The sequence below is a fragment of the Dama dama genome, chromosome 23 (assembly GCF_033118175.1).
Source record: "Dama dama isolate Ldn47 chromosome 23, ASM3311817v1, whole genome shotgun sequence".
NCBI classification, from domain to species: domain Eukaryota; kingdom Metazoa; phylum Chordata; class Mammalia; order Artiodactyla; family Cervidae; genus Dama; species Dama dama.
This window is the reverse complement of record NC_083703.1, coordinates 64,369,972-64,395,616: the sequence shown is the minus strand read 5'-3', so window position 1 is coordinate 64,395,616 and position 25,645 is coordinate 64,369,972. Positions and strand designations below refer to the sequence as shown.

General features: G+C 45.7%; 1 protein-coding gene across 2 annotated transcripts; it reads left to right on the top strand.

The window, feature by feature from the left end:
- On the top strand, positions 1-25,055 carry GSS (glutathione synthetase). 2 transcript variants are annotated; one of them, XM_061127127.1, is made up of 13 exons: positions 1-104; positions 3,318-3,452; positions 8,060-8,205; positions 11,237-11,312; positions 11,612-11,751; positions 12,448-12,564; positions 16,585-16,665; positions 16,760-16,837; positions 18,378-18,444; positions 21,091-21,285; positions 21,764-21,845; positions 23,305-23,494; positions 24,510-25,055. In XM_061127127.1, exons 2-13 carry the CDS (start codon positions 3,324-3,326, stop codon positions 24,631-24,633), a joined length of 1,425 nt encoding a protein of 474 aa, XP_060983110.1. In that variant the 5' UTR covers positions 1-104; positions 3,318-3,323; the 3' UTR covers positions 24,634-25,055. The 2 variants fall into 2 exon arrangements, with proteins under 2 accessions (XP_060983110.1, XP_060983111.1); XM_061127128.1 differs by having other exon boundaries at positions 40-75.
- Positions 25,056-25,645: the final 590 nt, after the last annotated feature.

Genomic DNA, 25,645 nt, shown 5'->3' with positions numbered 1-25,645 from the left:
GGGAGGTCCGCGCAAGCGCGTTGGGTCTCCTCGAGGCCCCGCCCCCTGAAGCTCGTTAAGGCGTCGGAGGCCAGAGTAAGGAGCGCGGCTGGACGACGGGAAGAGTAGGTTGGGGCACAGTAACGGCGGCCCGCAAGGGTCACGTTTCTTCGGGAGGAAGGACACGAGGGAGGGGTCTGATCAGCGATCGGAACCCCGGTGGCCGGGAGATGTTGCCGCTCACACCCATGGCAGGGACCTGGAAACGGGTGTCCAGTGAGCGGGTGGGGCTGGTGCTTCTTGATTCCAGATTCCCCAGATCTCACTGCAGATCGGGCTGGTGTCGGGGACTCGATGCCGGTGAGGCTAGAGCCGGAGTTGTTGAGTTCTTTGTTTTTTGTTTCTTTAAACACAACAACGGAGAAGGAAATGGCAACCCACTCCAGTGTTCTTGCTTGGAGAATCCCAGGCACGGGGGAGCCTGGTGGGCTGCCGTCTATGGGGTCGCACAGTGTCGGACACGACTGAAGTGACTTAGCAGACTTAGCAAACACAACAAAAGGAGAAACGATTAGAACGAAACTTTGCCCTGACTGAGAGCAAGCGGGCCCAGGAGATGGGGCAAGCCTGGGCAGGAGACCGTGTTGTTGGCCTCGGCCTCCCGCAAGAATTGACCTGGCCCTTGGCTTAAAGTCCGACCGGGTTTTCTTGTGGGCGTGTTAAGGCTTTTGGTGATCCGGCTCCAGATTGTCATTCATTCACCATTCATTCATTTAACATTCATCGAATTCAGTAGTAGGCGCTGGAGCTAGAGAAGTAATCAAGACCCCTATTCCTTACCGTACAGGGAAAATCAATGAGCTGCAGAAGGAAGCCCGGGGCGGGGAATAGGGACAGCTTCTGAAACTTAAGTAGTGAACGCTGGTCGGGAGGGGTGGGGATTGTCCCAAAGAGACAAATGCCAAGGCCTGGAAGCGGGAAAGAAACTGGTGTGTCCTGAAGATACATTTCTCCGAACCTGTTCGGTGCTTAGCGGGTAGATGGCAGTAGTGGGAATTAGGCTGCTAACAGTGGAGGTGGAGAGAAGTCAAAGAGTTCAGAGTACAATATACTTCGAATCCACAGGATTTGGGCAGAAAGGGTGTAGGCAACAAGAATACACAAGGCTTGGGTGCCTGGGGAAAGGCTCCCCACTCCATTACTCTGGCCTGAGAATTCAGTCCGTGGGGTCCCAAAGAGTCAAATGTGACTGAGCGACTTTCACTTTGGGTGCCTGGGTGGGGTTCATCAAGAGCAGGAGCAGATTTATGGGCAGACAATACATTCTATTCTGGTTCTATGGAGACTGTCAGTAAGCAGTTGGATATTCTCCTTTGAAGGTCAGGAAAAGCACTATAGTAAAGTTACAGATTTGATGTCATCAGCAAAACAAAGTCACAAGAAGGGTTGAGACTGTAGAATGAGAAAGGGCCCAATCAGTACTTTTCAGAGTAATTATTTTTGTCTTATCTTTCTTTACATCCTCAGTCTGGGACCTGGCATTAAATGCCAGTCAGTGTTTACCAGCTAAACAAAAGGCCAACAGCAGGCAGAGATGTTGGAATCCCAGAGCTGTGAAGAGATGGGGGCCACTGCAGGGTTCCATCGCAGAAGGCAATGGCACCCCACTCCAGTACTCTTTCCTGGAAAATCCCATGGACAGAGGAGCCTGGTAGACTGCAGTCCATGGGGTCACGAAGAGCCGGACATAACTGAGCGACTTCACTTTCACTTTTCACTTTCATGCACTGGAGAAGGAAATGGCAACCCACTCCAGTGTTCTTGCCTGGAGAATCCCAGGGACGGGGGAGCCTGGTGGGCTGCCGTCTATGGGGTCGCACAGAGTCAGACACAACTGAAGTGACTTGGCGGCAGCAGCAGCAGCATCAGGGTTCCATTGCTCTAAAGTCAGAGTCACAGGTGCTAGTCTTGGCTTTGCCACCAGGCTGCTGCGTTACCTCTGACAAGTATTCTCACTGTAAAATGGGTACAGCCAGAAAAGAAGCTCCCGCATATAAAACTCTAAACACTGCTAAGGCTCTGCACACAAATTTTTTTTTCATTTAATCGACACAGTGTCCTTATTTATAAAAGAAGTAATTATTATGGCTTCAAACCCATCTGACTGACCCCAGAGTTTTGTTCTCTACTATGACTGCCCTTATCCGTGTCTCACCTGAGAAGACCCTTTTGAAATCTCATGCTCATTCTTTCAATACATTGTGCTGAGGCCCACAGACTTTCATGATTGGTTTAGCACCAGTTCTGTCATGGGGGGTGGGGGGTGGAGCCGAATATGATGGAGGTCATTCTCCAGCTCTCTTCCTGTGACCACTGAGCTGAGCAGCCGTGTTCTGTCCATAATTTTTCTTCCAGATCTTCTTAAACCCCTGGGGCCTGCTGCAAAGTCAGAGAGTGTCAAAGTGTGAGTTGGTTCACCCGATGTGTCTCTGGCAGCCAGTGGGACTCCTATTACACTGGGAACTTGGGTTTCAGTTATTCCTATCCTGCTAATTTGACTTCTCAGAAATGTTTTCTGTGTTTGGTTCTGCGATGATAGATGTCCATACAAGGAATGTCATCATTTCCTGCTAGTGGTTTTGCCTCTGGTTAGTATGAGGGGGGCTTCACCTTATTTGCATTTAATAGTATTCCTCAGCGGGCTCCTTTCCCCTACTTTTGCATAATTTATTTGAAACCTGCCTATGTGGGTTGTTGGAGCTAGAAAGGGAATTAACAATATGTTGCAGTGGTTCCCATTCCAGGAATATTTATTTTAAAAAGAGAGCTTCAGCCCTTCCCTCTGCTCAGATCTCTTGAATCAGAATCTCTAGCAAGGCCTAGGATCTGTAGTCTTTTCCTAACTCTGCAGAGTATTCAGCTGGTTTGGAAACCACGGTCTAGTTCAGACCCCTTATTTCACAGGTAGAGAACCTGCAGTTCTGGGAAGAGAAAGAACTTGTCCCAGTCATAGATGACATTAGCGCCTCTCTCTCCAATGAAAAGCATTGGGATGGGAGTTCAGAGACCTGGGTTCAAGTCCAGGTTTTGCTAGTCATTATCTTGGGCAAGTCACTTCATGTCTCTGAGCCTCCACTTCCTTACTGGGAGAATAATGCCGTCATTGTATTAGGACTCAAAAGAGAGACTGTCAATGGAAATGCTTCGTCAGACTTTCCATTCTGCGCTCATGGAAGTTGTTAGGAGCTGCCAGCCAGTGTTCTATTCCCTGTACCACCCTCCAGTTGCTGGGCCCCAGGCCATCTGTCACTAAGCCCTCCTCTCTCCTTCTGTTGCAGGTTGGGATGGCCACCGGCTGGGGGAGCCTCTTGCAGGATGAACAGCAGCTGGAGGAGCTAGCAAGGCAGGCTGTGGACCGGGCCCTGGCTGAGGGTGTGTTGCTGAGGACCTCACAGGCACCCAGCTCCTCCGATGTAAGCCTCTGACCCCTCTTCTCAGCACTGACCACACAGCTTAGATCCTACAAGGCTTCTGCTAGGCTGGAGGCAGTTCCTTTGGACTTAAAGCCCACATGTCTTTTGCTTTTTTTTTTTCCAGTAGCTTAAATTTATCTCTGTAAGAGATACATTTATCTTATCTTAATTTATCTTAATTTTATCTCTATCTCTATAAAATTTATCTCTAAATTTATCTCTGTAATATTGAAAAGCATCATGCTTTAAGTTGAGTAATCAACTTTAAGTCTAAAGAGCTTGAACTGTGACTTATGCAAGTTATTTAGCCTCTCTCAGCTACAGTTTCTTCAAATATAAAAAAGAGATAATAATGGGACCTACCTTATGAAGTTGGTAAGAGAATTAGAAGATAATTCACATGAAGCACCTTGTCCAGTAAACTTATTTTTTAAGATCCCCTAATCATACTACCTTCCCTGTAATTGGTTTGTGGTATATCCTTCCAGGTTTTTCTCTGTGCATTTATATACATATATAAGTATATAAAGAAGGGCTTCCCAGGTGGCACTGGTGGTAAAGAACCCGCCTGCCAATGTAGGAGACACAGAAGATGCAGGTTCGATCCCTGGGTTGGGAAGATCCCCTGGAGGAGGGCATGGCAATCCCCTCTAGTATTCTTGCCTGGAGAATCCTGTGGACAGTCAATAGTGTTGCAAAGAGTTGGACACAACTTAGGTGACTTAGCATGCACATATATAAAGAAATATAGTTGACCATTGAACAACACAAGGATTAGGGGTGTCAGCCCTCTGCACAGTTGAAGATCTGTCTGCGTGTAACTTACAGTCGCCATTCCATATACGTGGTTCCTCTGTATCAGAGGTTCAGCATCCACAGATTCAACCAACCTTAGATCATGTAGTACTGTAGTAGTTACTGTGGAAAAAAATTATGTGTCAGTGGACTTGTGCAATTCAAACCCGTTGTTGTTCACGGGTCGATTATATATAGTTTATAAGAAACTAGCTGGATCAAGTACATTATTCTATGACATATGTGTTTGTTTTTCATTTAACAATCTGCCTTAGAACTCTTTCCAACTCCATTCTGATGCATAGTATTCCAAGTGTGAATGGATCACAGTTTAACTTTATGGATGCTATTTTGGTGATTTCTCATGTTTTATGATTACATATAGCCCTACCAGGAACAATCACATGCATGCCTGTTTGGGCACCTGTATGAATGTTTCTCTAGGGTTGATACATAAAAGTGGAACTGCTTATTCTAAACCACATCTTAAAACAAACAAACAAAAAATCTCATCCCTTTAAAAAGAATTTTTTTTGTGACCAGGTAAGACATTTTCATGGTTTGAAACTCAGAAGGTGCAAGAGTTTACAGTTCAGTCTTCCTTTCCACATTCCCTAACCACCCAGTTCTCCTGTTTTAAAGGCAACCTGTGTTTCATCATTCTTGTTCATTCTTTGTTACCTTACTCTTAAGAAGAAAATATGTATATATTCCTTTCTCCCATTTTTTTTACACAAAGAAGTGTGTTAAGCTCTTCTGTGACTTAACACATACCTTATGATTATCCCCATTAGTGTCTAAAAAGCTGCCACCATCTTTTTTTTTTTTTTTTACCAAGCTACATCTCTTTTGTCTCTGTGTGCCCAGAACCTAGTTAAGGGCCTGGTGGAGAGTCCAAATTTAATAACTGGTTTGAGGCCCAAGTGAATGAGAATGACTGTCACCTAAGGCAGACTGATACTGTAAAAGTTCTGCCTCTGGCTTTAGGATTATAATTCTCTTTGAATTAGTCTTTTCATTCCCATCAGATATATAGCCAGAAGTAGAATTGCTCGATTAAACAGTAGTTCTGTTTTTAGCTTTTTATACTTGGCTGAAACAATTTACATTCCCACCAATAGTGTATGAGTGTTCCCTTTTCTCCACATCCTCTCCAAAATTTGTTATTTTCAGTCTTTGTGATGATAGCTATTTTGGCAGGTGTGAAGTGATATCTCATTGTAGTTTTGATTTGCATTTCTCTCATTAGCAATCTTGAGCATCTTTTCATGTACTTGTATGTCTTCTTTGGAGAAATGTCTATTCAGGTCTTCTGCCCATTTTTTGATTGGTTGTTTGGTTTTTGATAGTTAGCTATATGAGCTGTTTGTAAATTTTAGATATTAACCCCTTGTCAGTCATATCATTTACAAATATTTTCTCCCTTTAGGTAGGTTGTCTTTTCATTTTGTCTTATGTCAAAAGTTTTCCACCTATGTTCCCTTCTAGGAGTTTTTTTGTCTTTTTTTAAAATAATTTTATTTATTTATGGCTGAGCTGGGTTTTCATTGGTACACAAGGGTTTTCTGTAGTTTCAGAGAGTATGGGTGACTCTTTGTTGCAGGCCCTAGAGCATGCAGATTTCAGTCGTTGTGGCACACGGGCTTAGTTGCTCAGCAGCATGTGGAATCTTCCTGGACCAGGGATCAAACCCATGTCTTCTGTGTTGGCAGGCAGATTCTTACCCACTGCACTACCTGGGAAGTTCTCTTCTAGGAGTGTTATGGTTTTAGGGCTTATCTTGAGGTCTTTAAACCATTTTGAGTTTATTTTTGAATATGGTATGAGGGAATGTTCTAATCTCATTGTTTTACATTTGGCTATCCAGTTTTCCCAGTACTATTTATTGTAGACACCATCTTTACCCACTGTGTATTCCTCCTTCCTTTGTTGTAGATTAACTGATCATAGGTGCATGGGTTTATTTCTGGGCTCTCTATTTCTGTTCCATTGATCTATATGTCTGTTTGTGTGCTAGTACCACACTGTTTTAATTACTCTAGATTTGTAGTATAGTTTAAAGTCTGAGAGGATTATACCTCTAATTTTGTTCTTTTATTTTCAGGGTTGCTTTGCAATTCAGGGTCTTTTATGGTTCCCTATAAATTTTAAGGTTACTAGTTCTAGTTCTGTGAAAACTATCATGGTTGTTTTGATAGGAATTACTTTAAATCTATAGGTTGGTTTGGATAGTATGGCCACTTTAATAATATTAATTCTTCCAATCTAAGAGGATGGGATATCTTTCCATTTCTTTGAATCATCTTCTGTTTCCTTCATTAGTGTTTCTAGAATGTATATTCTGGGATGTTTCTTGAAGCATCTATTTGTAATGGAGGGGAAGAGAAGGAAACAACATTGATGTTCATACTAGAAGGCTAGATTCAATAAATTATGGTATATGCAAAGAATTGAATACTATAGAACCACTGAAAATAATGAAAGTGTTCTACTGGAATGTATTTGGAAATGTCTCTGAAATATTTATAAAGCAAAGGACACAACAATGTACATATTATATGCTTTTGTGCATGTTAAAAAAAGAGAAAATATGTATGTATACACACACATTAGTCTAGAAGGATATGTGAGACACTGGTATATCATTTTTCATGGGGTGGCAAAGAATCGGACATGACTGAGCACACATGCATGATCATGAATGCATGATATATATACTCATGATTCCATGAGTATACCATGGGGAGGAGACCTGGGTCATTGGGAACAGGGTGAGAGTGAGACATACTTTTCACTATGTCTTTTTTAATTTATGTGTTTGTATTATCTATTCAAAATAATAATATTTTAAAAATAAATATATAAGTGCCAACTTCAAACACCATTAACTTATACTACCATAATGACAAACTGATATTAACTCAGAGGATAGACTCAGTGATGCTTCATAATATAATATAAGCACAAAGTCGTAATATAAGTCACAAAGTCATCTTCACTTTCCCAAGTTCTAGGTCATTTATTGTTGGAAATCTCAGAATGTATTATCCCCTCCTAAAAATAGTATTCTAGGTGGTATTTGGGTTTCCTGACTCTGCCAAAGTCCAGAGAACTCAGAATGCAGCTGAATGAATCCCAGGCCTGGCAACCTGGGTCACCATCTCCAACACTGGGGGGAAACCACCCTTGGCTTCTCCTCTGGGGGCCAGAGTCCACTTCTGCTACAGCTGTACCTGTGGGACTCTCTCTCTCCCTCAACCAGAAGGCAAGGGCACTGGCTTGGATGTGAACCTGCTAGGAGAAGTGTGTGTATGTGTGTGTGTGGGTGGGTGGGTGTGGTGGTTGTTTAGAAACCATCATGATTCAAATCCCAGTTTCACTTAATAACCTTGCATAATTTTGGTCATGTTACTTAACCTCTCTGGGACTTAGTTCCCTTATCTGTTTAGTAGGTATAGATAATAATAGTATCTTTCTCAAAAGGTTAGATGATGAATCCATGTAAAGTATTTAAAACAGTACTGAGCATACAGTCAATGCTCCATAATTTTTTGGCTTATTTGTCTAGACTTTGTAATTTTTTATCTGTTTACATTTTTTAAAAATAAGAAGTAATTGGCCAAAAACAAGGTCTAGAAGTTCCCTTAATACCCACTCCTCATCCTGTTCTCCCTCCCTTCCCAGAGGTAACCAGTAGTCTGCAGTTTGTGTGTTTTCAGTAATATGGGGCACACTTTCCATGGGGTTATGTTTGCAGGAAGACAACACACTCACAGGTGTTCTACCCATGCCCACTCTCTCTCCTTGATCAGGTGGTGAGCTATGCTCCTTTCACACTCTTCCCTTCCCGGGTCCCGAGTGCCCTGCTGGAGCAGGCCTATGCAGTGCAGGCGGACTTCAACCTGCTGGTGGATGCGGTCAGCCAGAACGCTGTCTTTCTGGAGCGGACTCTCTCCAGGTACGGGGGCGGTGGGGTGGGCAGGAGATGCTAGAGCTAAGGGACTGGAAGACTGGGACTCATGAGGTATTACCCGGGCAAGTGACTTTGTGGTGGGGGACAGGTACTCTCCAAGAGAAAGAAAAATTAATAGAATAGAGGTCAGAAGAGCTGGCTTCTAACCCTGGCTCTACCACTTACTTATATGGCCTCAAGCAAGTCCCCTTTCTTTCTCTGGGCCTCAATTTCTTCATCTGTAAAATGGGAAAGTGAAAGTGAAAGTTGCTTAGTCATTTCTGACTTTTTGTGACCCCATGGACTATACAGTCAATGGAGTTCTCTGGGCCAGAACACTGGAGTGGATAGCCCATCCCTTCTCCAGTAGATCTTCCTGACCCAGGAATTGAACTGGGGTCTTCTGTGTTGCAGGCAGATTCTTTACCAACTGAGCTATAAGGGAGGTTGGCCTAAATCTAAGATCCATTCCAATGCTGACATTCTGTAATTCTCTGACCTGCGACCTGCCCCCTGCTCTGAAGACTGAAATTTCCATCTGGAATTAGAGGTCAGGGCTCCCCAGGTGGCGCTAGTGGTAAAGATCCTGCCTGCCAATGCAGGTAGACATAACAGACTCGGGTTTGATCCCTGGATTGGGAAGATCTCTTGGAGGAGGGCATGGCAACCCACTCCAGTATTCTTGCCTGGAGAGTCCCATGGACAGAGGAGCCTGGTGGGCTGTGGTCCATAAGGTTGCAGAGTCAGATGTAACTTAGCACGCATGCATGCAGCCTAGTTTTGGAGAAAACAGAGGGCAGGAGGGGTTATTGGGTTTAAAGTCAGATTTTTTTACTCATCTTAAGTAGTGGCTCTTTCTTGTCACCTCAGGCCTCTCATTCTGGGTGAGACAGGGTGCATACTGGGCCACACCCAGTTCATGAGGATACAGAACCCCTGAAATGGCTCATTCCATCCACCCCTCTTTGTCTCTTCTCTCTTAACTTCTTTTTTCCCTTGAGGCCCTGGGGCAATGGACATTTCTTTATTTTAGAATGAAATTAGAATTAAATGTGTGTGTGTGTGTGTGTGTAGAGAGAGAGAATGTACATATATACACACACATAAATATAATTGCATGTCTGATTAATTTATCAAAAACATTTATTTTGTTAAACACAAATCTTTTTAAAATATGCAATTTGGTGTGACGGTGAATAGGAGAAGGGTTCATAATGGTAAGAAGTTTGGAAACCATTAAAGTGAAGTGAAATGTAAGTTGCTCAGTCATGACCAACTCCTTGCGACCCCATGGGATAGTCCATGGAATTCTCCAGGCCAGAATACTTGAGTAGGTAGCCTTTCCCTTCTCCAGGGGATCTTTCCGACCCAGGGATTGAACCAGGGTCTCCTGCATTGCAGGCAGATTCTTTACCAGCTGAGCTTTACCAGGGAAACCCCCGGAAACCATTGACTTGGGAGCTAAACATCCACTGAATCATGAGTGTACAAACTTCTCCAGTACATTTTCCTCAGGTCTTTCTTGGGATAGGCCGAGATTTTGTACCTGTGACTCTGGATTGTGGGGAAATATGAGCAGTCTGATTTATGACCGTTACCCTGAAGCTGCAGTTACATGTGAGACTTTCCCTGTAGCCCAACTCTGCAACCCCTGCCTTTGTTATTATCTTCTCCTCCGAAATACACACAAACCTCAGCTTATAAGGGAGAAAAGGCCAGGATCACAGCTGCAATAGCAGCCTAGCCCTAGGGTCAAAGGGGAGCATCTCTTGAAAAAGGGGTAAACGTGTCTCAATTTTGCTAGAGGCAGAAGCCCAGCTGGTGTCTCTCCTCCTTATGAGGGGCTGGGAGACCCCTGAGAGGGCCGATGGGGAGCAGAGGAACTTCAGGGCAGGCCTGAGCTTCATGGGCTCAGTGGGGACCCTGTAACAAGGTGAGCCTGAGAGTCAGGCTTGAGCAGATACACAGAGATTCCTGCCTGAATCTTTAGAGGCAACAAGTTACTTACCTGTGGGTGTCTCTTCCTAAGGCTACAGAAAACCATACTGATGGGTTCTACCTCATGTCCCGTGTCACAGCAGCACACTTGTCCATGAGCATGAGCCAACACAGACATGTCAAACAGGAGAGATGACACTAACCATCACACAAATAAAATGGAAAATTACAACTGTAGTCAGTGCTCTACAGGAGAGGTCCACAGTGCTGTGGGAGTGCATACGAGGGTATCTGACCCAGATATGAAAGGCTTCCTATGAGGACTCATTGAAGAAAAAAATGAGGATATTTAGAGTCAGAAAAATCTTTTGAGGCACCAGGCATAACTGCTGTCTTCTAATCTGAGGCTGCCAAACAAGAGGCGGATAGGACTTGTCCTGGGAGATATCAGAATGTAGGGGAAGCTATAGAGAGTTAATGTTAGATCACCTAGAAAGCTTACCAACTACAGAATGGTCATGGCATATGCTTGAATTCTTGGGGCCAGACTCTGTGTTCAGTTCTATACATGCAATATCTCATTTCCTCTTCACCACAACTCTATGGTGAGCTTCCCAGGTAGCTCAGTGGTAAAGAATCCACCTGCCAATGCAGGAGATGTGAGTTCAATCCCTGGGGTGGAAGATTTCCTAGAGAAGGAAATGGCAACCCACTCCAGTATTCTTACCTAGAGAATCCCATGGACAGAGGACCCTGGGGGACTACAGTCCATGGGGTCATAAAAGTAGGATATGACTCAGCGACTAAACAATAACTCCTCTATGTTGTAAATTTATATTTCTCTTCCTTTTTCAGATGAACAAACTGAAACATAGAGGTGAAGTGACTGTCTGAGGTTGCCTATTAGTGAGTGGGAGAGCTGGGATTTGAACCCAGGTCATCTGGCTCTAGAGCTGGGTTCTAAACTACTGTTCTCTATGGGGTTGGTGTGGGTATTCAAGTTTGGGCCAGTAGACCTAGAGAGGATTCAGGAAACTGTGGAAATCCTTGGCCTTTAATGTCCCATGTAGCCTAGAAAATACTCTGCTTCCTCTTCCAGCACCATCAAAAGGGACAACTTTACTGCTCGTCTCTTTGCCATCCACAAGCAAGTCCTAAAAGAAGGCATTGCCCAGGTAACCATTCTCCATTCCACCCTGGTCTGAGACCTGCCCTTCCCATTTCTCTCTCTTTTGACGAGAAAAATTTGGCCTAGTCACTGAGCTCATGGGAATCTGCCTCTCATTGGTCCCCATGGGGTTTATACATTAGTGGCCAATCCTGGGATGACCAGAAGAATGATTCCACTGGGTTTGGGAGTGTTAGCTGGCCCCTCTAATCTCTGCATACAGTTCACGGTTCCTGTCAGCTCTGTGGGTAGGCCCTCGGGGTCAGCCCCTGGGCAAATGTCCTAAGCCTTCAGTTTTTCCCCTAGACCGTGTTCCTGGGCTTGAATCGCTCAGACTACATGTTCCAATGCAACCCAGATGGCTCCGCAGCCCTGAAACAGATTGAAATCAACACCATCTCTGCCAGCTTTGGGGGCCTAGCTTCCCGGACCCCAGCTGTGCATCGGTGAGTCCCTTGGGCAGTCCTGGGCACACGGGTGAGGTGTCAGCCTGATGAGCCTACAATCACAGGTAGGGGCAGGGATCTCCGATGCTGACTGTACCCTCCTAGGCCTTGGGTCATGTGTTTCCACCTCATAACACAGTTTCTACTTGTAATTAGGTCTTGGTATGTCAGAGAGAGAAGGGATTTTGATTCATCTCATCCCGCCCCCTCTTTGTGTAAGTCACTGTTCCAGGCAGAAGGAACAGTGTTTGTGAGGGCCCTGAGGTAAGAAAGAGTCCTGAAAGGAGGTCAGAGGCCAAGGCAGAGAGGGAACAGGGGCTTCGCTTCTGAAGGCTGGCCCCTAGCAGCATCCATATCTAGCCAGTAGTAATGCTCTAGGTTTCTGAGATTGCACACAGTCTGTAGCAGGATTCCAGACAGCAGGTGGGGCTCAGGGAAAGGGGCTTCAGTTCACTGGGAGGCTGGTATGGAGTGGAAACACAGGGTCTCAGGGCTCCTCTGGTGTGTACACCAGCCGCCAGGCTTCAGGCAGCCCAGCACATTCCAGCCTGAGGCAGATCCTCCGAGGGCATCGCGGTAGGATGTTTCTTAGTGCTCAGCTGATGCTCAAAGTGATCTTCCACTAAGTGTCTATGAGTCACAGGCTGAAGAGTCTTCAAGGCCCATCCAATTGCTAAGACATCTCTCTCTCAACAGACATGTTCTCAGTGTCCTGGGTAAGACCAAAGAAGCTGCCAAGATCCTCTCCAATAATCCAAGCAAGGGACTGGCCATGGGGATTGCCAAAGCCTGGGAGCTCTACGGCTCAGCCAAGTAAGGGAAAGAAAAAGTGGCAACAGAATCTTGCTTTAGATTCAGCATTCATGGATACAGTAACTTCTTTGCCTGACATCATTAGGAAATGAGGGAATTTTTCTTGAAATAGAAGCTTACACTTTGGCGTGTCAAACTTGTTTTAATGGAGTTTTACTGGAGTTTCTTCCTTCTTAAGTAAGAGGTGATATAATTTAATCTTTGATGATAATTTAATCTTTTCTTGTTGGCTCCAGGTCATCATTATGACTGTCACTGATTGCATCTTGATGTAATGCAAAGATGCTGCTTAGAGCGAGCGGTGTGAGAGGCTGTTTGCCTGCGCTAATAACCCAGCTGTTAGGCTTTAAGCTCTTATTCATTCTCTTCATGGTTTTTCTGTCTGTCTCCCCACTAACAGCTCTTACTTCTAACTGCTGTCATTGGGCTTGAATTTTAGAATCCTCCACTCCCATTCCTATACCTCCTTTTTGATTTGTTATAGTTTGGGGAAGAAATTGATCTGTTATGTTTGAGGGCCTCTTTAATGAGTAAATGCATAAACTTTGATCTAGGGATTTTATAGTATCTGTTTTAACTGTTCAGAGGCATTTTTTTGCTTCCTTCTTATTTCTCACCTGTGTTCCAGATGTGTAAAGATGCTAGGTAAGTGACTTCTGGATGAATGTGCAGGCACTGTACTGACAATTACTGCAATGTTAACATAGCATTATCAGTTAACCCTTAATGAGCACCCACTAGTGCCACACTCTGTGCTAAGCACTTCATATACAGACAGGATCTCAGTGAATCCTCGTTTCAAATACTCTGAGGTAGATACTGTTCATCTCCCCCACTTTAAAGATGAGGAAACTGAGGTTTAGAGACGTGAATAATGAATAATATGGAGAGAAAAGAATTGTGTGCTCAAAATTAGGCACTGGTAATTAGGAGGTGTGGGATCCCTGAGCCAAGAGTGGATTCCCTCATTTTGAGAGTCAAATAGGTACTTCTGCTGATCCAAATATGACCTTTGCTAAAGTCTGTTCTTTTCTTTGAACATTGGGTTCCTCACTTGTAAAGTGGAGGTAATAATAATAACACCTAAAAGGATGGTACTGAGAATTAAATGAAACCGTAGATTTGGAAAATGCTTTAAAAACACTCATTGAGGCTCATTATGTAGTACTTTCAATAATAACAATAGTAATAATAACTACCATTTAAAGAGTTCTAGTTTTATTATATAGCAGAGCAAACTGAGGGCCCAGAGAGGCTGCAATGACTTACCCAGAGTCACCCAACTAGAAAGTTTAGAATTCATATTTATCTGCCTCTAAAGCCTCAATAACCTCAGATATGCAGATGACACCACCCTTATGGCGGAAAGTGAAAAAGAACTAAAGAGCCTCTTGATGAAAGTGAAAGAGGAGAATGAAAAAGTTGGCTTAAAGCTCAACATTCAGAAAACTAAGATCATGGCATCCAGTCCCATCACTTCATGGCAAATAGATGGGGAAACAGTGGAAACAGTGTCAGACTTTATTTTTTTGGGCTCCAAAATCACTGCAGATGGTGATTACAGCCATGAAATTAGAAGACGCATGCTCCTTGGAAGGAAAGTTACGACCAACCTAGACAGCATTTTAAAAAGCAGAGACATTACTTTGCCAACAAAGGTCTGTCTAGTCAAGGCTATGGTTTTTCCAGTGGTCATGTATGGATGTGAGAGTTGGACTATAAAGAAAGCTGAGCACCGAAGAATTGATGCTTTTGAACTGTGGTATTGGAGAAGACTCTTGAGAGTCCCTTGGACTGCAAGGAGATCCAACTAGTCCATCCTAAAGGAGATCAGTCCTGGGTGTTCATTGGAGGGAGTGATGTTGAAGCTGAAACTCCAATACTTTGGTCACCTGATGCAGAGAGCTGACTCATTTGAAAAGACCCTGATGCTGGGAAAGACTGGGGGCAGGAGGAGAAGGGGGCGACAGAGGATGAGATGGTTGGATGGCATCACCGACACAATGGACATGGGTTTGGGTGGACTCCGGGAGTTGGTGATGGACAGGGAGGCCTGGCGTGCTGCAGTTCATGGGGTCGCAAAGAGTCGGACACAACTGAGTGACTGAACTGAACTGAACGCCTGTGATCTCTCTGTTACAGTGTTCTTCTAAGAGGAATGGTCCCATAGGGTAGACTGAAAAACTGAGGTGCAAGCATTTGTAGAGCAGATGAGTTTTTGTCAGTTATCTCATACTTTTTAAAAAGAATTGTAAAAAATTAAGCCTGAAAAATGAATTGTGATTTCAATTTATACATTTATTCAAACACTTTCAAAATACAGTGTCTGTGGTTAGAATGAGTAGGGATAAGAAGAGATGATTCTTAATGTAAAGATTGGCAACTATGACCTAGTTATCTCTCTTACCTATAAATGGGGAAATCAGGGTCCAAGGAAAGAAACTGACTTACCCAAGGGTGTACCATAGGTCCCTGGCAGGACTGGGATTCAGGGTGCCCACTCCCAGTCAACAAGCTCCTGCCGCTTCACCTTCCTTAGCTGAACACTCTCCCAGTCCTGCTCCCAGCAGACTATCAGAACTAAAGGCAGGAAGAGGTAGAGTGTTTTCCGAGTCTGAGTCCAATTATTTGGCAGGGGGCAGGCTGACTTCATTAACCAGAGCATGCAGTTCCACTTTAACCTACAGCTTTCCTCCTCCGCTTCTTCTTGGAGGTGGGCCAGCCTGGGCTAAGTGCCACATTCCCACTCATGAGCAGAGCAGATCAGGCTACAAAGTTAAGAGCAAGGTCATTGGCTCTCAGGACTCTCTCCAGGCAAGATGGCTTCTGAAAGCACCTAGCTTGCCTCTCAGACACACAGCTCAAAGCCAAGACTCAGCTTAATATCAGGTCTGATGTCAAGAGATTTCAGGCTGACTAGGAGTGGGGTCATAGCAGGACCTATATTTTAGCTAAGTGGAGAAGAGTCAGTTAAAGTGTAGCCCAAGAGGTTTAGTTGAGGGAGAGAGAAGCAGAGACAGACAGACAAGAGGCCAAGTACAGTAGGTCAGAAATCCACACTTAGAATCCTAAGCCAAGTCTGCCCACGCTTCAAGAGTCTTAGCAAGAAGCCTTGGGCACAGTGCAGTATAGCTACAGCAAAAATGGAGTTTGGTACTGCTGAGCCTTGGCCCTAAGAGAGTCTGGCTGGGGACTGGACGTGTCTTTGACAACTGAAAATAGCTTGATTGGTAATCAAACAGACAGTTCTTTGGCCGTAGCATTTCCCTGAGTCCTTGAGCTCTTGCTCTTTCAAGAAACATGTGGATAAGCAGAAAGGAAGAGGCCAGGTAAGCCCCAGTGATCCTGTTAATACTGTGGAACCAAACATGGCCCCATGTGCCACACAGAAATGTTGGGAGGCCCCAGGAAATAAGGCCTTATTCATAATTTGCTCTTTAGAGTTTCTGTAGGATTCTGCTGAGCTATTCTAGTGTTTTATTCAAGAACCACACATTGTTTTATTATATGTTTCACAATCTAGTAATAGGGCCTTGTCTTATTATATGTTTCACAATCTAATAATAGGGTCATTAAGCCCCAAACCCCATTATTCTTTTACAAAATACTCTTCTGAAGTTCCATGGAAAAGGAGCCTGGTGGGGTCACAAAAGAGCCAGACATGACTTAGCTACTAAACAACAACTCTCACCTCTTTACTCTTCCAGAAGATTTTAGAATCATTATGTTAAATTCTAAGAAAAAGTCCTCTTGGGTTTTTGAGATGGTTTTAAATCTAAATTTTGGTTTGCACAGAAAATTGACATTATTACATCTGCCTACTAGAGAAGGAACAAAGAGATCTCCATTTTTTCATGTTTTCTACTTTCAGGAAATAATGTGTTGTAACCTCAGGTATCTGTGCCTGAGGCAGTCCTGAGATGAGAGAATGTCTACTCTTTCAGGGAAGCTGTGTTCTCATTCTCAGTGCTGAAGGGGGTGGGATGGGGTCACCTGGGGCCACGTGTGTTCTTTCCCCAGTGCTCAGGTGCTACTGATTGCTCAAGAGAAGGAAAGGAACATATTTGACCAGCGTGCCATAGAGAATGAGCTACTGGCCAGGTAAGTAAAGGAGGGGAGACCTGTGTGTGTGGCCCCCGGAGAGCCAGTCAGAACAGAGCAGCCACTCTCTCTGACCCTTGCCCATCTTTCTCAGGAATATCCATGTAATCCGACGAAGGTTCGAAGATGTCTCTGAAAAGGGGTCTCTAGACCAAGACCGAAGACTATTTATGTAAGTGTCCAAGGAGCATTCCCAAGGATCCAGTAGAGGGCTAATTTGGGAAACTCATCCTGCCACCCTCTTTTCCTAAATGACCCTTTCTTCTGGGAGATGTGATGGCTTGCTTCCTTCTCTCTGAGTTTTAGGGTGAGCACTAAAAATATCCCACCTTCCCAGGCAGTTTTGGAGAAGCCAAGTTCTGTTTCTAGAGGGTTGTATCAGAGCTATTGACATTCTGGATAACCTTGGTTTCCATATGCCTCTGGGCTCCTCAAAGTTTTCTTGCCCTTCTTGGCTGGTCAAGTCAGACTTGGGCAATTGGGTTGGGTAGTCAAGAAGGAAGAGGAGTAGCCAGCTCATTCTTTGACTGGTTCTGGGAGTTGCTTTCCTGAGGTCTCAGGCAAGACTTCAAGGGGCCTAGATTTGTGCTCCAAGCCAGGCCCCATGCTTCACTTTATGGGCCACCACCAGGTGACTTGACTTTATATTTTTAATTTTTTAAAGATTGACATTTATTTTATTGTTAGCTGAGCTGGGTCTTTTGTTGCTGCTCATAGGCTTTCTCTAGTTGCAGCAAGTGGGGGCTACCATTCATTGCTGTGCTCAGGCTTCTCACTGCAGTGGCTTCTCCTATGGTGGAGCATGGGCTCCATGGTGTGTGTGTAAGATCCTCCCAGACCAGGGACTGAAGCCCTGTTCCCCGCATTGACAGGCAGATTCTTAGACCACAAGAGAAGTCCACCAGGTGACTTTTGTATTAATATCACATATTTAGACCTGAAAATTTGTGATTCTTAAAATTAAGAACCTCTTGACATTTCACAATGCCACTATTTTCTTTTCTTTTTTCTTCTTCCTTTTTTTTTGGGGGGGGGGGGTGCATGCCATGCAGCTGGAGTGATTTCAGTTCCCTGATGAGGGATCGAACCCCAGGCCGTTGTCAGTGAGAACACCGAGTCCTAGCCACAGGGCTGCCAGGGACTTCACACTTAACTATTTTCAAAATGTGCTTTTATCTTAACAAAACAAAGTCATTAATTTGCTTTCCAGATATATCAAACAATATCAAATAAAGAAAAGGGGAAGAAGTTCCAAAATACAGTCTGTAGCTTAACTAGATTCATATTTGGCATCTGCCCACCTTCACCCCGCTACCATTTAAAAAAACCTCAGCCTGGTTTCAGCTACTTTAAGCAGTGTAAATACAAGTGTGTTTTGCTAGCACTATGATTCTGCTGCTCGGGAATTTTGAGCCCACTTTTTCAAAGTTTACCTAATTTGATTCTGGTCACCTTCTTTTTTTTCCTTGCGGCCTTCCTAGAATGACTCTAGATCTGGAAATATTGGCGAGCATTTCCCCTTCCAGTTTTTAGTGGAAGCACTGATGGTGTAGGTGTTTACTACATGCTTCCAATGAATCCCTGTTCAGGCTACCCCCATGGGCTGACTTTCAAAGAAGTCAAAGGTGTTTTGATGCACCCTGAAATAGACTGAACCACTGAACACATCAGTTTTAGTTTAACACAGCAGCTTTTTCCATCCTGTCTTCTAGGGACGGCCAGGAGATTGCTGTGGTTTACTTCCGGGATGGCTACATGCCAAGTCATTACAGTCTACAGGTTGGTGCTTTCCATTAGACCACTCTTTGCCTCCTGGGACCCACCATTGTTCCTCAGAGATTCAACACGTATCATAACAACCTGGGTTTTTCCCTGAGCCCTGGCTTCAGTTCTTCCTGAGGGAACTTCCTATCCTCCCACAAGCTTTTTGCTACCTCTCACTCCCTAAACACACACGGTCTGCTAGAATCTAAAGCCTCAGGAATCCACAATGCTTCAGCCATTCACCTTAGTTTCTAGGGTTATGCTGGTAAATGTGTAACCATAATCTCTCCGGGGAGGCACACCCTTATTTATAGCATTTGCTGATTTCTATTATAACTACTCCCATCATGACCAATTTCAAAGCTACCCAACTTAACATCTCTGAACAGAATTGGGAAGAGATAGGCACAATCAGCTCTCACGAGCCAATACAAACCAGTTCCACTGCACCAGTGACCAGTTCCTTCTTGCCAGCTCTTTCTTCTCTTTTATCTGCATACAAAAGTTTTTATCTGTTGTCCATTCATACTAATGACACTAATGATATCACCTTAGCTTGCTCTCTTACCATGTAGTTTCAAAATTGCATTCCACATCTACTGTTTCATTTAATCCTTACACCGTATGAGGTGTATAATTATCCTCATTATATAGATGGAGAAACTAAGGTTTGAGAGATGCCGGGGCTTATCTAAGGTCCCACAGGAAGCTCCCAGGCTTTCTGCCTCTCAGTCCAGTGTCATTCCTAGCATATCATTCTCTTCCTCCTGCCCCTGATCCACAGCATGGAGAAGCTAATAGGAAGCCCTGCCTTCAGTTGGGAGAAGGTAAAGGAGAAAATAAGTTAGAAAATACCATGAGCAGTAGTCTGGGTGTCCTGAGGGTTTGACTCCACCTTTGGGTGACCGTGGGCAGGATCCTGCATCTTACTGGGCTCAGTTCCTGTAAACTGAGGGGACTATACTAGAAAACTGAGGGAGGTCCTTCCGGATCTATAATTCTTTGAGTGTAAGATCCTCTCTAAGGCCCATCCTGTACAGGGAGCAGCTCCACAGAGGTGGCAGCTCTTTAGAAGGTCCTTTCCTCTAGAAAGTGGTTAGAACTTGCTGACTAGAGAAGAGAGAAACTATCTATTGGGAAAAATGGATCCAGGTTCTAGGACAAGGGGCTTGAGGGAAAGGGCCAAAGAAAACTTTATTTAGATTTAACAGGAAGGAAATTAATGCACAAGGAGAACATTTTTAGGAACTGAGAAACTCAGGCCAGGTTTAGACATGGAGACAAATCCACTAGGCTTAGTGACTTGCTAGGAGACAGTGAGCAAGTTCCCTGCTCATCTCTGAGTTTTGCTTTCTCTCCTTTGCACAATGGGGTACTTTCTTGGGTTAATCTCCGACATGCAGGGTACCTTTATCTCCACCCAGAACACTAGCTTAGTTGTTAGGTGTCTGCGGTTATTGATGAAGACCAGGCAGAGGTGCTGCAGGTAGGTGAACATCAGAGGAAGGACATCATGTGTGGGGGTGAGAGTGGGATGGGGTGGTGGTGTTGCTCTTTTGGCTTTGGCCCTGATCCTGCTGCGGGCAGTTTGTTGTGGTCTGGAGTCAAGGACAGACTGTCCCTCTGGTGCCCTAGAAGTGGGGCTAGAGTGGGGGAGTGGGGCATGGCCCTCTGCCATTTCCCTGCCTCTCACACCCTGAACTCCTGGCCCACCAGACTGTTCATCCTGCGATTATTCACCTGCAGACCTTTGCTCACATTACTTTGTTAACTTGAGTACCTCGTCCCCGTTGAGTCTCACCTGTCACTCTCCCTGTTTTCTCAGATTTCCCCTCATTAAACAACAATATATTTACTGAGCACCTGCAAAGCTTCAGGCATTGTGCTAAACACTGGGGATACAATAGGAAATGAGAGACAGACAAGAGTCCAGTTCTTATGGAGCTCACAGTGTGCTCAGGGGGATGGTCATCAGAAAGTAAACAAAAGTAGAAAAAGTTTTTTTTTTTTTTTCCTAGCTGGAGGAAACAACAGGGTGAAACAATAGAGAATTATGGAGAAATCACATTAAATATGGTGGTTTGAGAAGGTGACTTTGAGCCAAGACTTAAGGATGAAAAGGATTCAACCATCCATTAGAAAAGCCAAAATGACAAGAATCCCAGCAGAGGGAAATGCAGCAAATGCGGGTCCTGAGGTGGATATGACGTTTGTGTCTGAAAACTGACAGACCTGTGTGGCTGGAAAGTGGGAGTGGGGTGAAGGGAGAGCCTGGAATGAAGTTGAAAAGGAGACAAGAAGTAGGTCCTTACAGGATCCCCTTACAGGAGAAGAACAGCAGTTTGTATTTTATTTGTAGTACAATAGGAAGCTGAGCTCATAAACAAGTGTCTCCTCCCCTTTCAAACCTCCTCATCCACTGTTCACCCTTTCACCTTTTGTCATTTCCCCTTTTAGTTACAGTCATGTGTCATCGTGCTAGGCTGTGAGCTCCCCAAGGGCAAGAATCCTGCATGTTAGGAGGAGGCCACACCTGCCTCACAAGTGTGTTACACGGGCCCTGGGAGGTGATGCATGTGAGGATACCTGGCACCTGATGGATGCTCACTAAAAGTCAGCCAAAGTCAAAGTAGAATTACATTTGGTGTCTTCACTCCGCAGAACTGGGAAGCACGCCTGCTCCTGGAGAGGTCATGTGCTGTCAAGTGCCCGGACATTGCCACCCAGCTGGCCGGGACCAAGAAGGTGCAGCAGGAGCTGAGCAGAGTGGGCGTGCTGGAGTCCTTGCTCCCCGGGCAGCCTGAGGCTGTGGCCCGCCTCCGAGCCACCTTTGCTGGCCTCTACTCACTAGACCTGGTGCGTGGACAGCCCACTTCTCCCAGCTCAGGCCTCCTCAGTACTGGGGACCCAGAGCCCAATGTGTTGGGGAGGCTGGAGCTGGCACTGGGCTGGACTTGAGTCAGTGATGCTCTGAGGTCCCCTGGAGCCCTGGGAAGTGGGGCTGGAATCCATTGTAAGCTCCCTCAGCAAAGGTGGAAATGGGGATGCTAACCAGGGAAGGGGGCTGAGGTAGACAGCAAGAACTGAGGAGAATCTGTACCTGGTTTCAGGCCTCGGGCTACTCCTGAACTGTTGCCAGAGAAAGCTGGTACTCCCTGCTACAGAGGGGTTCACTGGGGTTGTCTCATCTAGCTAGTAGCATCCAGCCTAAGGGGCTTTATGGCCCTTCCTCTTCCTGCTCCTCCTCTGATGCCGCTCTGCACAACCAGCAGGACCTTGGCAGTGTGCTCTTTTGCCTAAGACTGCTACTGACTGCTCTCTTGCCTCCTACCAGGGTGAAGAAGGGGACCAGGCTATCACCAAGGCCATTGCTGCCCCTAGCAGCTTCGTGCTAAAGCCTCAGAGAGAGGGTGGAGGTAGGTGGTGCCCCCTTCGCAGGGCTGCTCAGTGAAGGGGGTTGCAGGAGGTCACCAGTGCTGACCTGCACTTGCTGTGGCCACAGTTCCAGGCTCCAGAGGATACGGGAGGAACTGATACAGGTTCCCCACCTTGGACAGTGTCCTGGGAGACCCTGTGATCACGTGCTGTGGAGCACAAGAGAGTGTGAGGCAAATGTGATGACCTCTACACTACAGAAATGCCCAAGCACCACGGGATGTGATTAACCAGCACTGAAGGGTGTGGGCAAGTGTAGTCTGGGGTGCCCGTGGGGGCGCAGGAGAGGGCATATCAGGAGGTTGGAGACCTTCCTGCCTGGTTTGAACTCCTGAGGGCAGGGGTCATATCTGCCTCATGGATCCAGAGATGATTTTTTTTTTTTTATCTTGGCCTTAAGGGTTGGGTAGGCATTTCACAGGTAGAAAAGGGGGAAGAGCATTCCATATAGAAGGAGCAACCTCAGGCTTAGGCTTCCACTGGTCCATGGAAGTGTGGCATGTTTGGAGGTTAACAAGTTAACTCCTGAGGCTGGAGTGCAGCATGGGAGGTGGGAGAGGGAATGATTTGGTTTGGAAAAGATGGCTTGGGACCTGATTATAAAGGATGTTGAATATATGTAGGAAATTGGGCTTTATCCTATGGGTGGTGGGAAGCCATTAGCAAGTTTAAAGGAGGGGTTGGACACATGATGGATCCGTGTTTCAGTCATGGTAGAGCATGTCCTGGAATGCGGGGATACATTGGTGGCCTAGAGACCATAGAGGAGGCTGGTATAGTTGTCCAGAAGAGCAATGCAGAAGGCTGGGCCAGAGCCTGTGACAGTGTGGAGTACAGACTGAAGAGACGTGTTCGAGTTAGTGAATGGAGAGGGAGGAGATCAGTGACTCGGGAATGCCTTTCACTTGACTGAGTGTAAGAGGGCCCAGGAGGAGCAGACCCAGGCAGAAGTAATGAGTTCTGTTCAGACATGCTGAGTTGGATTTGGTAGCCCCTGGGATATCTGTGATGTTTAGAGCAGGGAGCTTTAGCTAAAGATTTGGGAGTTAACAAGTTATAGACTATAGATGAAGCCTTGGAAGAGATCTCCCTGAAAAAGAGTGTGTACATGGAGGAGAGAACAAGGATAGAGGAATGATTCCTTGGAAACCCCATCATTTAAGAGGGGCAGGAGCCAGTCAGGGAGGCTGAGAAGGAACAGCCATAGTCAGGTAAGAGGAGAACCAGGGCAGGATGATATGGTGGGAAGCGTGTTCACTTTTGTAAGAGCTCTCCTGTTGAAGGTGACATTTTTCTCCTTGGAGAACAAGTCTGCCCTGGGTTCACTGAGCTGGTGTCAGGAACTGATGCTCTTGACCTGCCCACATGGCCCTAGAAGTGGGAGTACAGTGTAGAGAAGGTGGGCAGAGGGTCCAGGATGACTGGTTAGTGAAATTGCAGGTAACAACCTATACGGGGAGGAGATGGTACAATCCCTGGAGCGGCTGAAGGACAGTGAGGAGAGAGCCTCCTACATCCTCATGGAGAAGATCGAACCCGAACCTTTTAAGAATTGTCTACTGCGACCCGGCAGCCCTGCCCGAGTGGTCCAGTGCATTTCAGAGCTGGGCATTTTCGGGGTCTATGTCAGGTGAGCCAAGCAACATGTTTCCTTATGTAGTAAATGAGGCCAAGGACCTAAGATCTGCCTACCTCACAAGGCTCTCAAATGAAGTCCAGATGGCAAGTGCTTTGCAACTATAAAGGAAATTCCAAGTGATATCAAGATGGCTAAAATATAACCCTGGATTAGGAGACCCCAGGGAAGAAAAGTTTAGGTCCAGTCCCAGAGCACCTGGGATGCTGGGGAAAGGTGGGATGGGCCAGCTAGAGGATAAACAGTGGCTTTGAAAAGCTGAGTGGCTCCTGGGCTTGGACTTGAGCACTAAAGAATCAGGAAGAAGACAACTGGGGAATTTGTAAGGAACAGTTTCTGGTCCCTAATGATCACTTCCTGCAAAATACTCACTCCAAGATCAGAGCAAGAAAGGAATACCAGATCCTACCATGCTCCCCACCAGGGCCTGCCCTCTCTATAATCTTCCCCTCCAACCATTCCACATACAGTGTCCAGTGAAGTGAAGTCACTCAGTTGTGTCCGACTCTCTGCAACCCCATGGACTATAGCCTACCATGCTCCTCCATCCATGGGATTTTCCAGGCAAGAGTACTGGAGTGGGTTGCCATTTCCTTCTCCAACTTACAGCATCTCTGCCTGCCAATTCCTCTCCACCTCTTACCGCCATCTTGAGAGAGAGGTAGAGAAGGAAATATAGAGCTACAGAAGATGAAATGTGAGCCTGGCATCATGCTAAATGCTTTTATGGTTTTCTTTAATCCTTGTCACCATCTTACAAAGTGAGAGGTATTATCCCTGTTTTAAATTGAGGAAATTGATATTTAGAAAGGCTGAGTAACTTGCTTCAAAGACAGAGCTAATAATATCCACACTAGGATGCAATCCCAAATCTGATTCAGAAATCCTAGCACTTTTTCAGGTGTAGTCAGTCACCCATGTACTGTTCAGCTGAAACCAAGGAAGGTCTTGGGTTTGAGGGCTGAGTCCAGGTAATGGAGTTGTGTGTCTCCTGCTCCCATTTCTATAGGGAGGGAAAGACACTTGTGATGAACAAGCACGTGGGACATCTGCTTCGAACCAAAGCCATTGAGCATGCAGATGGTGGTGTGGCAGCTGGAGTGGCAGTCCTGGACAACCCATACCCTGTGTGAGAGCACAGCCAGGCCTGCCCGGACTTCACTCAAAAGACCTTCCATGCTTTGTACTGATTATTCCTCACCTGCCCTCCTGAGGGGCTGCCCTCCCCTTACCTTGGGAAGGCTGGTCTCTCAGGAAGGGCAAATGCTGGGTATCTTTCCCCCCCCACCCCCTGCCCCCAGCTTTCCCTTCTGAGAACCAGAAAAGCTGTGTTTCTCCTAGATGCGATCTAGATGGCCCTAAAACCTCAGGGTGTAGATACAGCTGAAAGGAAACTGATTTGAGGTCAGGGTCCATAACCTTGCCACTCTCCTGTTAGCCCCTTCTCAGCCTTTCCAGCAGGTTCTGGACTTGGGCTAGGACTGAGGGGTGGGAGGGAAAGGGTGGGGGCACAGCCTTTCCCCACCTCTGCCTTAAATAAAACTACTTTGCTGATTCTATGATTCCTTTGTTTGTACATTGAGGGGAGGAAGCTATAATCCTAGTCAGCCCTCTTCAGATAGATTGGAGCAGGGGAAGGAACTCGGCTATAATCAGTCTCCCTAGCTCCAGATCCTATGGATAGGACCCTGAAATTTCAGTCCTTAGTCACTCACTAATGCTCCCACAGGATCACAGGGAAGAGAGATGGTCTCTAGCAGGGAGAGCAACCGTGGTCAAGCATTACAGTTATAATGTGGCTTTAGTTGCTTTCCTGCTTAGCTCAGGAGCTTGTCAAAGGGCCTGGAAGCCCTGGTGAAAATGAAAATGTTAGTTGCTTAGTCATGTCTGACTCTTTGTGACCCCATGGACTGTCAGGCTCCTCTGTCCATGGGATTCTCCAGGCAAGAATACTGGAATGGGTTGCCATTCCCTTCCCTAGGGGATCTTCCCGACCCAGGGATCAAACCTGGGTCTCCGGTATTGCCCTGCCTAGCACTGCCTAGACCCAAAATTCTGGAAGGAATATTGGGGTATTCCTAAGGAAAATCACTCCCCTTCCCATCCCCCACACAGAGCAGCCAGTAAGTATATACCGTGTAAGAC